This window comes from Falco cherrug, chromosome 3 (genome assembly GCF_023634085.1).
Source record: "Falco cherrug isolate bFalChe1 chromosome 3, bFalChe1.pri, whole genome shotgun sequence".
NCBI lineage: Eukaryota > Metazoa > Chordata > Aves > Falconiformes > Falconidae > Falco > Falco cherrug.
This window is the reverse complement of record NC_073699.1, coordinates 82984131-82997800: the sequence shown is the minus strand read 5'-3', so window position 1 is coordinate 82997800 and position 13670 is coordinate 82984131. Positions and strand designations below refer to the sequence as shown.

The following is a 13670-nucleotide window of genomic DNA, read 5'->3' as shown; positions in this document are numbered from 1 at the left end:
TTTGTGGAACAGGGGGGCAAGAAAGCACGCACAAGAACCCTGCTACAAAACCTCTGTGTGGCTCCGCATGTGAAAAATATAAATGTTCCCACATGTGGCCTCATCTTCAGTTACGCAGGATGCACCAGATACCAAGTGATGAAACACAAAAAATCTTCAAACCACTAAATTTTGACAAATATAGTCTTGGGGTTTTATTTAAAAATACATTTAAAAGTGTATTCTTTCAGGGATGAAATTTGAGGGCAAGAACATTCCCTGCTACACACACAACCCGGTCTGCATCAGGCCCTAACCTGGAGTGATCTCAGGTCCAACCAGCAGCTGTCCCTCTCTCTAGCTGACCAGACTAAAGGTCATTAGTAGGAAATATATATATCCATACATACGTACAAAGTATCCCACCAACACAGACAATCACATATACTGGATCTTACCGGTAGCTGGGCCCCACATCTCTGCTCTCCCCCAGTTGCCTCATAGACAGAGACACACACACCTGCACATGGGTCTCAGTTGACCTCCAGACCTCATGGCCTCTCCAGCAGCTGGCCTGAACCTCTTGGTCCCTCCAGTAGCCAACACCTCCAGCTGTCTCACAAGAGACACACACGTACCCTGACACCTGCTGCTGGCACCTCCGACAAACCGGTTCCGGGACAGAATTTGTGTAGAGCACAGCAGGACCTACCCCTTCCAACCAAGCCTGAGGCCTGAGTTTCCATCCCACTGTACAACAGATACTCAAAATTATTATTTAAAACCACCTCTGCATTTTTGGAAAGTAACTAGATTTCCTGTGATAGCAGACTGCAATTATTGAGGAAATGCATGAGGAAGATGGATCTATGAGCTAATGAGTAGCATGGCTCTTGGAGAAACAGCAGCTTGTGTCTCTGCTCATTTCCTTCTTCACCTTGGACAATTCAGTAGCCTTTCCTTGCCTGGGTTTTCTCTTGTATAAAATGAAGGCAAGTTTATCTAGGAGCAGTGCAGAGCAAGAGCTGTTAGTAACATGTACGTAGCTCACAGGTGCTGAGATAGAGTAACAGAAGTACCAAAGACAGAAAGGAAGAGTTATGAGCCTGATTCCTAATCACATTACCGGTAAGACCTACTGCACTCACTTTCTCTGAAGCTAATACTCTTTTTCCCATTTCTAGTTCCAAAGTAAAATTGGAATGCAGTTAAGCCAAAAATTGTGGCCTTGGAAGTTAAGCTCCAAAGGAAACAAGCAGAGGGCAATACACTACACATTCCCCAGGAACGATCGAAAATACGATAAGGCTTATGTGTGAAACAGATTTAACAAGCACAGCACACAGTTGATGTTTCCCTGTTCCTTTGAGGTAAAAAGCAAAGTTAATCAGCCAAGTGCTGCGGTTTTTTTGTGTTTTCTTTTTTCTGGTTGGTTGTTTGCTTTAAAGTCTTTTCCTTTCCTATTCAGAAAGTTGGGCAGAACAAAAGTATTTATGGAGGCAGAGTCAATATTACCAAATAAAACAGTGTCTGGAGAACCCCTCAAAATGTTTCAGCTCAGTGATCTAAGATTTCTTAGGAAAAAAACCACTTCATTTTGGGTAAAATGCCGTCAGATTCACCTCCAAATCATGGTTGCTGGTAACTTGGAATAGTGAAAGAGGGAAAAAGCTATTCCTCTATTTTCAAACTGCCTACAAACTCTACAGTTTGCAACACAGCCCCTGCCTTATTCCAGAAGCTTCTTTTATTTTTAAATTTAATCAACTTGGACTTTTACTTCCAATACCACCACGCCCCCCCACCCCCACCCCCCGTGCCATTCAACACCTAAGGTGCCATTTACTAGCTAAGTTCAGACCTTAAATGGACACACTAGTCATGTTCTGTGATTTTGCCATTTCTCTCATCTGGTCTTGTCATTTCTCAGAAGAAACTTCTCAAGATACTCAATATCTTCAGAGGCTGCTAGAAAAGCATGTTCATCCTATTTCTGCTAATATTCTAGATTTCCTGGGAAGTTGGGAGAGAAGGGGGAAGGAAAGGGAGAAGAAATAGAGGTGCAAGAAACACAGAAATACTACTTCTGCTTCCAGGTGCAGTAGAGTCAGCTTGAATTGAGAAGCAGCAAACTGAAAAAAACTGGCACGAGTTTAGTAATTCAAAAAGTAACCCCTCTTTTGAAACTCCAGATTAAAAGAAAAATTGTAACCCTATTTCACAAATTCAGTAACATTCAAAACCTGATGAGAAATCAAGCCATAATGAATGCTTTACTATTAATGCTTCTCTGGAACAAAAGCTTTAGCATAACAGCCAGTTCTTGTACCAGCACAATCACCACAGTATGCCTCTCAAATGTAAGAAACAGCACACAACTTCTTTCAAACCACAAAGGAATGCTGTAACAAAGGATTTCTGAAACTATAAGGAAAAACACATACATGGTATTTCTCTAATGAAAGAAAGCTTAAAGAAAGAAAAAAAATGAAAGAAAAGATCCTAAAAAAATCCCTTGCTTAGCTTTAGAAGATGTAGTAAGATCCACTCCTGTATGCTTTTCCATAAGACACACTGAGAACTTATAAACCAGCATTATCCAATTATACAAAGACACGATTGCATTGAGAAAAACGTACAAGTTCTTATTGCAAGCCTTCTCCACCTCCATGATTCCTGGATCTCAGAAGACCTTTCCTCCCTGCCTTTCCTGCTCGTTCAGTGTCACTGAATGTGAATGCAAAATTACTTCCTTCAGGTAAGGCATGGTGGTTTTTGTTGGGGTTATTTTAATTTGTTTGAACTTTGGGCTCTGCACCATGCAGTTATAAATTAAAGAGTAAGCTGCAACTGTTTTTTTGTTGTTCTAAGAGATCATAATAAACCTCACACGCTTCTCTATGGATTTACCACTACATTACTAAATAAACCAAGTGTTTTAGTTTTGTAGAGTACTGATAACAGGAGAGGGGCAATGTATGGCAAATGTAATGCACACAATCAGAAAAGGACAGAACTGTTAACACTGCAAAAGGTGTTAGGCTACTGCCTGTAGTATTGCTAAAACGGTCAGCGCAACTTCTGTACTGTGGTATGTAAGTAACACAACAATCGGCACCTGTAAGAGATCTGGGAACAGCTGCAACCTGCAGTCAGAAAAACATTGATTTTTCTGTAAACTCCAAGAACTTCCAAGCAGCACTGAAAATAATAAATCCTAAGAAGACACATGATACAATAAGTGCTATTTCCAAACAAACTCCAGTTAACAGAAGGTAGTTAATGATTTATTTTTACTACTGCAATACTGATAGCTTTTTTCTTTTATTAATAATTCTTAAAAACATGTAAAGGTGACTGGCTGATCCAAAATGTTGATGTTTGTAACACCTTAGTAATTTCCATTAAAGTTTAAAATCTGAGTACTTTTCAAAAAAAAAGCATTTCTTATGTGCCAAAGATCAAAAAATGCACTGTTTACAGTTACTGTAAGCCATCTCTCCCTATGGAGCTATTTCTGTAGAGGTTACTTGACAGTGATTGATATAACCACTCTGCTGAAGAATTTCTGCACAAGGTTTTAGTTGATCTCTTCCAAGGATATTTAAATAATCATTACAGAGGTTACATCAAAACCTTAATTCCAGTGACTTCACTAGAATGTTTCTTCTTTAAACACGATTTTATTCTAACTATATTTTTTATTCTACCTATATTTTTCCTTTTTTTTTTTTTTTTTTTTTTTTAAGTTTACCTACCAATTAACTAATGATCATTAGACAACCACAGGATTTGGAATAAAGTGATATGGTTCTGATTATGCATCAGGCAAAACAATAATTTTCCCCAGGAAACAATGATTTGTCTAAAATTTATTTCCTCATGCTTTGTGTTTATCTTTAAAGATCTAAGTATGACAAGGAACCAAGAAGACAACATGGATGTTTAGAAAGCAGAAAAAGCAGAGTGAAGAGGGGAGGGATCTGAAAAGAAGCATGAATTACTTATACTTTCACTCTTCCAACTATTTACACTCCAAATGGCCTTTGTTAGAAAGAAAACCAGATACTTCAACAATTTGCTTTCAACAACTTGATTTCTGCAGTGGATTGTCATATGTAGGGGCAACTGCTTTCAAAACACTGTATTTTGCTATGTCTTCAACTTAAAAAAAAATTAGTTTAGTAATCTGAGAAGGAATTTACTAAGCAATATTTCTCCAGCAATCAAATTCAAGCCAACTGGTGAGTTTGCTCATAAATTAAACCACATATATTTTAGAGACAGGAATGAAAAAAAAGGTTTTAAACAACTATGCAGGAATATCTAACAAGGTTTAGTATGGAGTGTAGCAAAACTTTTGAGATATGATGTAATGACAAAGCTAACTATTTAAAGAAAACTTTTATAGAGTTGAAATTATGCAGTAACCTTTCTGTGCAATATTCTGATCATTCATTCCTTTTGTCAGTAACTGTCATTGTGCAAGCTGAAAAAATATGAATAGTCTCAGGAAGTATCTAGGAAATGTTCAAATAAATCTTGGAAAGTGAGTAACATATTTGATGACTCATTTATCAGCATCATATTTAATCTCTCTAGCTTTTTTGTGTATACATTATAGGAAAAAAAATCCACATGATATAATGTAAACATACAATTATACTTCTACAAGTATGGAAGTTTTTACTTTCTACATTAAACCAATCTTAAAATGAGAGAATCAAGGCACTGAAACAGCCCATTAATACAACATCATTAAAAAACCCCATACACTTCAAAAGGCAGCCTGGTTTGTTGACACGTAAGAGGTTTCATATTCCTGCTTGAAAGGTCAATAGAGAAAATTAAGATTTGGGTGACTACAGACAGCACTTTTGACGATTACTTTTAGTCAAAAGCATATGGTGAAATAAAGTCTTTTCTGTGTTTCAAGGCATAGGAAAAGCCAAGTATTTAGCTCCAAACATCCTGCAAATATCGTTTTGCTTCTCGGAGCATGACCAGGGTTTTCATTGCTTCCAATTTGTCGGTTTCCATTTCCATGCTTAAAATGTCCACTACAGCATCATTTACACCATCAGCCATGTGCTTCTTATCTCTGCGGGGGGGGGGGGGGGGGGGGGGGGGGGGGGGAAGAGGAGGAAAATGCATAATGGTATATTTTGTCTTTTATCAGTAGCTTCAGAGGCTGGATAATATTGGAAAAGAGGAATTATAAAAAAAAAAATCCCCCCCCAAATATAGTTTTTATATTATATGAAAAGATTCTTACTGAGTATTCATGTAGCTGAGCACTGACAGTAACAAGGGTTTCTCTCAGGCATTACAGTTTTCAGTATGGTGTAATTTATAAGAAAAAACCCTTGGAACCATAGTTGAGCTGTCACAGCATAACTATTTTCTTCTAGGGAGAACTGGACTTGCTGAATTTATTATTATATCACTATATTGTTCCAGAATTAAAAAATACCAACACCAAAACCAAACCCTCATTTATTAATAATGTTATTATTAATAAAAATAGCTGACACTTATTCCTGCAGGGGAACATACTGAGATTTGGCTCCATATTCAAACAGCCTGTCCATTCATCAACAAACTTCCTGAAAGTCTCAAACCTCCAGGTAAGTTATCATCCACAAATAAAAAAAATCCACTTCCCACTGTAAAATACACTATTATCATTATTATTATTATTACAGAGCTCTAGCGTTCTGGCCAACCCAAGCCTGGAACACAGCAGAAGACTGCTGCTATCTCACAGCTGTGCAGTTAGTTTATCATCACATGTAGTCAAATACCTCATTTTCTCAAGAGAAATCTATTAGCCTGAAACCTCCTACAGCTTGAATACTAAAATAAAAAAAATAAGTGACTAAGGCCAGTGGAACTGTGTGGTTACAAGCTATACTTTCAAGACTATATTGGAAAAAATGGAGATAGTGATGGAATTCTAGTGTTACAGGAAGGCTCTTTCAGCATCATATGTTGGTCCTTTCTTTCAGACAGCTCCAAGTCTTTCTAAAGCCTCAAAGTTCTGCTAACTCTGTTCTCTTTCTGAGACACTCCATCTCCACTCTACTCACCCACATATATAGAAGTAACCTCTCTCTTGCAGCAGGACTCTGGTAACGTCCTTAGCATAAAGCCTAATGACATCTTGCACATATTTAGGCTGGGTTAGTTCTGCAGTCGAAGAGTCTCTTGAGAAACAAACCTTAAGATGAGTTAAGGTGCCATTTTCAAGAAAACATCTGAGCTCGTCTCTGAATGAAAAGCAATAAAAACTGTTAGAAATGGCTCAGAGATAAGCACTCCCTCATGAATACAAAATGAATGCTAAAGAGTGAACTTGCTTGAACAAATAGTCTCGATCCTGATGCCGACAACCAAAAAACAGCCATGTCTCTCCAAATTCCCAGTCTGTATGTTCTTCTCTGAGCTTCTGCCTAAACAGAGGAAAAAAAAAAAAAAAAAAAAAGAAAATCCAATCCCGTTTTATCAAGTACAGAATATAAACCATCTATAACTAAATGCTTTAATAAACCTCTGGATTGGCAGAAATGTGAAATGACTTAAGGTATATCACTGCCAAAGCCTCCTTATTTGACTTTCCTGGCAACTCACTTTTGGCCCAGCTGCAAATCAATCAGCTTCAAAGAGGTGTTTTTTTGCCACAGTTTCATATTGGAATAGCCAAGAGTGACACTTCCAAACATCTAACAAAACAATCCTGACTGCTGAATAAGGAGATCACTACCCTTTATCCTTCACTGGAAGCCCTATAAAGACACTTAGGAAAACTCAGCACAAAGCAGTTTCAGCATGCTTTCCATTTAGCTGTAGAATTCTGCTAGACTTCATGATTAACCATCTATTCACTACCACATTATCAGAAGACTCACTACGTTTTCTTGAAATAATGCTGAAGATATTACTTTAGAGGTTTTTTTAGCTGCAACTTTCTAGTTACTGCCTGAGAGAGGTTTCAGTCATAACTGATCAAATGCTTACGAAATGCTATGAAATGCAAAATACTCCTGAGAGAGAAAGACAGATTTGGGAATTAAAATTAAGGAGCAAGTATTGTATATAACGATTTGGTTAAAGCAGAAGCATGCAGTCAGAAACATCACATAAAAATTTCACTTTTCTCTCAAATAAAATGGTTTAAAAATAGCTGTTACAGGATGCAAGAAACTCCATTATTGCTGGAACTAGAGTCATGTAGGAATAGTATGTGTTGGTTACCTATAAAACTTGCGACCATTCCCACCCATATATTCCACTCTCCCCATTCTTCATTTCCTCCAAATGTTTTTTACGTATTCTTGGTGACGTAGCGTCTGTTACTTTTCCAACAAGCATCTCTTTGCCTTGCAAAATTACATTGCTGAAGTTGGAGGGGAAAAAAAGGGATCTACCTCCCCTCAAATGCAAACCCACAAACCTAAGATTACTGCCCAGTTGAGGGTTCAGATGCCAAGCTCCTCATCTTAAAACATCGAAATGTGTAAACACATAGAAATAAGAGAATGTGGGAGAAACCTTGACAATCATCACACCAAGGCTTTTAATATAGATGCCACTTCTGAAAGAAAGGGATTTTGAATACCAAACTTAAGCCAATCGATGCTTTTTCTAAAACTACCAGCCTCTCACAGGACTTCCACTAGCAACACATAGATAAAGATTTAATTTCTTATTACTGTTTCTCCAGTTCACCCCGATTCCTCATATAACTCATATACATGTGGATATTCAGTACAGTCAGATGAAAGCGTTAAGTTTTACTCACTTGAAAAACAAATAAATATACAAGCACTGCTTGTTTAAAATTAATAAGACTCTCTAATCAGCATACCAGTGTTACAAAAAGTAAAAAGAAGGAAAACAAACAAACAAAAAGAGATTAACTGCATTTGTACTCAAAACCTGAGGCTGCATCTTCTTGAACATAAAAGGTCTGCTTTCCAGGTAACAACTTGTTACATACCTGTGTTGTAGGAAACCAATAAATGGTGAAATTCCTGTTCCTGGACCAACCATCATGAGTGGGACAGATGGGTCTGCAGGTAAGTGGAAAGTATTGTTTGGACGAGCAAAAATAGATATCTAAAATGAAATTAGATAGGATACAGGTGAGGAATATTCTTAAGCAGTGAAAATACCATGACGTTTTTAGAACCTTCAGGATATTTACATAGTGTATGTGTCCACACACCTTTCCAAATCCCAAAGTTTGGAGTTTATTTTTAATGTCACAGATATTTAGAATAAAATTTCACATGAGTTTCTGAAAAAAACCCACACCATATTTACAAATCTATTAATCTATATGGAGGAAATCTAGGGAAAAATCACACAAACCTGAATTTCTGAATATGAAAGTTGACTGCACCATAAATTTGGCAAATACTGCTTCAGAATTCATGGGAAGTTTGGTGTTTGTAGTCAAAGAGAAGTAAAGCTAGTTTATTGCTATTTTAGGCAACTCAACCTTTTTTTTTTTTACATTGTAGACATCTAAAAATATTCCAGTGGAGATAAAGATTTGTTTATAGCAAACAAGCCTAGGGATACTGAGATTGCCTTCTTAATTTTCATGAAAGTTTTACATGATCTCCAAAAATGCATATGGGTGAGGGCAGGCAGACAACTGCTCAAAGATCTTTGAAAATGGTTCATATCATTCTACTAATAAACTCTAATTCTGACCTTCAGACCTGTGTTTGAAAGGAAGTCTAAATATAATTTTCATAGCAGCTCCACAACTATTCTCTGAGGCATGGCTAACAACATATAGAAAACAAGAGATGACAATTTTTAATTCTTTAATATATTAGTCAAAACTCAGCAGCAGCCATAGTAGAGTTTTATCCATTCAAGTCATAAGCAAATACCTGATTTATTTTGCATGTTAGTAATGAATGGATTTTAATTTACTTTCAAGTTTAAGGAAGGAATAAGGCACTGGACCAAATTTTTTAAACTTTGTTCTGTCAAACTCAGTGGTTTAGCACTTCTCAATTCTTATCATTTAAATCACTACAGATAGTACAGTGTTAAATAGGATTATTTCTCTGGTTTCATGATAAAAAAAATAATGTAATTCCTTCTGTTGGATGGCAATACTTGTATTTCTGTAATACTTACTACTTCAAAACACATTTGAGTCAGGAAGCCATTTTCTCTGTTAATGATTCCAAATTGGTGATTCCTTAAAAAAACACTGCATATGGTGAACACATTTATATTGTAAAGTGTCTACAATTAATCTAAGGTATTTTTGCATAAGATCACACTCATCTATTTTGTATTGGTATTCCATCTATTTCTGCAATCTGCATGTATTGCTGCACATTTATCTATGCTGAATTCTAGCTTGCACAGCAGATGTAAATAGTTCTGAACTTTATTCAGACTCATTTTGCAATAATCGTTCTTTTTCAACTCCATCTATTTTTCATGTTTGATCTTTAATATATTGCAAATCAATTAATTTTTAAATAAAGAGCAGATGTGAGTACTGGAATAAGATATATGATGCACATATTAATCAGTTTGTCTTTTGAGTTAGTTTTAAAAAATGAGAATAACTTGTATGGGTTTCCTTTCCACTTTGAAGAATCAACACCTTGAATTATTGGCAGTTTTCTTGTAACCAAAATCTGTGCTTGCTTCCTTTTTTCTTAACCAAATATAGATTACACTGGCAAAAGTTCTTTTGTCAAATTAATTACATATAGTGGAATTCCAAATTTTTTATAATTATCTTCCACCTATTAACTTTGAAACTGATTAAGTTACATAGATTCTCCACCACAAAATGAAGAGAGGCAAAAAATCCCAGCAAGTAGCTTCTCTTAATAATACCCACTATGCCAAACCATCTTTGATGCCCATCAGAAATACCACAGACAACTGTCCCCTATGTTGTATTCAATAATTTGGCCTTTGCAAACTGTGAGACCTGACAAGAAGTGAGTTTTATGATTTTTCCCATACTATTTGCCACCCTTTCCTGGAAGTGACCAAGTCCCTCTCTCCTACAACACTAACAGTCATAACCATTTAATTGCACAGTGATAGTTTAGTCCACAAAAACATCATCCAAGACTCACTTAGGACTACAGTGGGGTGGAAAACAACTCTGGCCTTTCAGCAATGGAAAGTTTCACAACTCGGGTATCTGTCGATAAAGTAAAATCTAAATCTAGTAATTGAGCATTGAAGTTCTAGATATGCCTACAGAGGGAAGGGTAAACTTAAAAGTAGGGTAGAACTGCAAAATGAAGGTGTACACTGCCAAAAACCTGCATTACATCACAGCAGTGAACAAAGAAACTGCAGTTGTTTCAAACTTGCATAAATCTAACAGTTAAGAAGTTTAGATCTAATATTCATACCTTCTCAGTTGAAGAGCTTCCTCCCTTTGTATCCAGAGTATTTTTATTGCAGTGCAGTAGAGGTGCAACTAACTCAGCAAGCCACCCTGTACATACTCCTTTCCGTGAGACTGGTCTAGCAGGACAGGCAGGGAACTCCACAACATTAAATACAAACCACAGTTTTCCTGGCTGATATAAGTTTGAACTGCAAAGACAAAAGTATATAAAAAAAACAACCAAAACCTGAGAAACAGCTGTCCACCTGCAGCCCAAACCATCTCAACTGAACCAACATACTCAGTGTTCAGGTAACTGTGAAATATTTATATATAGTTAGAAGATATCTTAAGGCTGGACTCAGAGGCCACTGCCTACAAAAGGGAATCCAAATTTCTACCAGATTCATACATGTGAGCTTGTTCTTTAGAACTCTATCAAAGTCTTGCCTGACACTTAAAACAATGTTTGAAATACTCAAACCCTGGGTTTTTTTGCAACAGGGACAAAATCGCTTTTTCCTCCGGTTTTATCCCTCATTCCTCTCTTTCTTCTTTAGATTATAACATACACACAGACATATTTAGGAAAAAAGCATTCCTAAATTACCAAGGAGATATAATTTGAATACTTCATTACCTTGACGCAGAATAGGATCTGGCTTGTAATTTAGGAAGATGTTCTGAGAAAATAATTAAAAAAAAAAAGGCATCCCTTAATATTTGATTCACTCCAATGAAAATATCATACAATGAGTATTTACACTACAACAGATTACAGCATATTATAATTTAACTGTAATTTTACTCCACTAACATTCAGTGTTGGTGGTCCAACAATTATCTATTAAGACTCACACCCTATTTTGAATGGTTGTTAGACTTCATGGAACATCTGTTAGCGATTCTACAAGACGAAGCCACAAAAGTTAATTTACGGGGTTCTTTGTAAGTTAAAAACAACAGTAAGGTGCCAGAAGAGATGCCAGTAGCTAGTGGACAAGGTGAAGCTTGAAATTTAGTTTTCCCCACTTTTCATCTAAGAGCTCAAAAGCTCTCAGAATAGGAATTGCTTGACTGAATCTGTATACAATGTCCTAGAAGCAGATGTGCCAGTTCAATTTCAAACCACTATAAGTACCTATGCAAATTTTTGAAATCACAGCTAAAAAAGCAACAGACACAGGAGTTTACTGGGTATTTTTTTCTATGAGAAACCCACTATATATATCACACGCATTAATATCTACATATGTATGTATGTATACAGAAAAGGTCAAATTCACTGGTGCTTTCAAAGGCATGACCTGCATGCAGACTGCACATTTTGGCTGAGGAGAAGGGCATATTAAAAGGAGAGACATATTGCTAAGTGAACAATATGGTGGGGAATAGTGACAATATGCAACCAATACTAGAAAAATTGGGCATAACAAATGCCAGAAAACATACAGTGGAGTGGAGTAACAGGGTAACATACAATTTAACTGCTTTTTAATTAGTTTTCCACATGTATCATGCTTTTGTAGTTGTTCCAACCAGTACATGGACACCCTGACATATTTTAAAGATGCTTTGCTACAAAAGATAGCTGCAAGTCAGTTAAGAAAAGCTAGTTCAGTGAAATCACTTAATGAAGACACTAAGCCCACTCAGCACATTACTTCCCTAGGGGAACACTCTGCAAAAACTTTCAAATTTTCTTTTATTCAGTTCAGTTGCTAGAGCACATTTCATACCACCTTTGAAAAGCTAAGTGTATTTGCTTTCACTGTGAAAATTCATGTATTTGTATGAAGTGAAGCAGAGCTTGTATTAATTTTTTTAAGATTCCTGACAGTATACTAAGGAAGGAAAGGTATAAGGTAGGCACGGAGAGGACCAACTGCAAGAACATAAAATGCAATTTTTTTGTTTCATATAAATAAGCATATTAAGAAAATCTGCTTTTTAATCTGGAAAATAACTGCCAGTATTTTCAGATATATTTGAGGTGGTTACAGGTGGGATCTCAGTCCTTCAGTGTTCTATACAAGGAACCCAGTGAGTGTGTTGGACATAAATACAAATATACTGAGAAAAGCTTTCTGTTATAACAGGTAAAAGTGCAAGAAAAGAACATGTAGGCAGGGAAATCAGGAGTTGTAAAAACATGCCTTTAATTGTAAGCAGCTGATTAACTGTTTCTTAAAGATCCTAATCCTGCAAACACTTTATGCTTATTTTTTATGTACAGGAGCAATCTGGAGTCAGTTGAAGCACAGATATGCACCTAAGTGTTTGCAGAATGAGGGTCAAAGACTACAAACAGGAGAAAAGAGCTTTATTCCCCAATTTTAGTTTGATCACTATGGATGCCATAATATTTCTAAAGAAGTTAACCGAGCAGTTATTACCCTTTCATGGAAAAGTGAACATTTAGTATGATGCATTTTCAGAAACCAGATCTAATTTAATACAAATCAGTCGCTTACCGATTAACAGGTTAATTGAAGGCTTGCAGCTTGGAAAAGCATGAAGTAAATCCAGCAAGCAAACATTAGAATCTCTAATAAAGCGTGTGTAATCAGAGGCTCCTTGTCTACTGCAAAGCTCTTGTAGCCTCCGTTTTTCTCCTGCATCACTGGTATACTCTACAAGAGCTCGCAAAAATGCCTGCAGGGGAAACAATAAGAGTGAAGGGTAACAAAACTTGTCCATTTGGGAAAATGGTCACAAAATTGGGAAAAATTTGAGTTGCCTGGGGACAGGAAGCAGTCACTTCACAGGTTAAATGGATAATACAATTTATTTCCCAATGCACACTTTCACCTACTATGATATTTTTTTTTACCTTTTTGTTGTTGTTGTTTTGTTCCTGACTGTTCCCCTAATGCCTGGGACAAGCTAGCAAGTCAGAAAATCCTACTTAGCCTGAGCAGGGGAGAAACAAATAAACAGGTACAACCCATTCCCTGAAAAATCCCAGATTTATGAGAGGCTTTCTTATTTAGTATTTGCACTTTAGTTAAGTAAACATCTACATAACACAAATTAATTCAAGACAAACCACCATTTGCTAAGTTACAGAAGCAATGAAAGGAATAATAAAAAGTCTTAGAGGAGGTATTACTGTAAATAAAGTATGGTATTTAATAAGTTATGTAAATGCTGCTGTGGTTTTTTATTCCATACTTTATGCCTACATAATGGAACTGCAAGCTTTTCTTAAGGGAAACTTAAATTGAGCACTGAAAGATACAGTAAAAATTAGATGCAATTAGTTACAATTTCTTTTTCAAAAGCAAGGTGGAAATAGACA

At 36.4% G+C, this 13670-nt stretch overlaps 1 protein-coding gene across 3 annotated transcripts in view; it reads right to left on the bottom strand.

Annotated features, from left to right (window-relative positions):
- Nucleotides 1–3692: 3692 nt before the first annotated feature.
- MTRR (5-methyltetrahydrofolate-homocysteine methyltransferase reductase) overlaps nucleotides 3693–13670 on the bottom strand; it is a 31406-nt gene continuing 21428 nt past the window's right edge. For 2 of the 3 annotated variants that reach the window (XM_055704008.1, XM_055704009.1), the window contains exons 10-14: nucleotides 12844–13024; nucleotides 11010–11052; nucleotides 10392–10578; nucleotides 7979–8097; nucleotides 6140–6431 (exon numbers count right to left, since the gene is read on the bottom strand). In XM_055704008.1, coding sequence (XP_055559983.1) covers nucleotides 6302–6431; nucleotides 7979–8097; nucleotides 10392–10578; nucleotides 11010–11052; nucleotides 12844–13024 — 660 coding nt within the window. In that variant the 3' untranslated portion in view covers nucleotides 6140–6301. Of the gene's footprint in view, nucleotides 5081–6068; nucleotides 6432–7978; nucleotides 8098–10391; nucleotides 10579–11009; nucleotides 11053–12843; nucleotides 13025–13670 lie in introns of those variants that run through there. The other variant, XM_055704010.1, reaches the window with a different exon arrangement.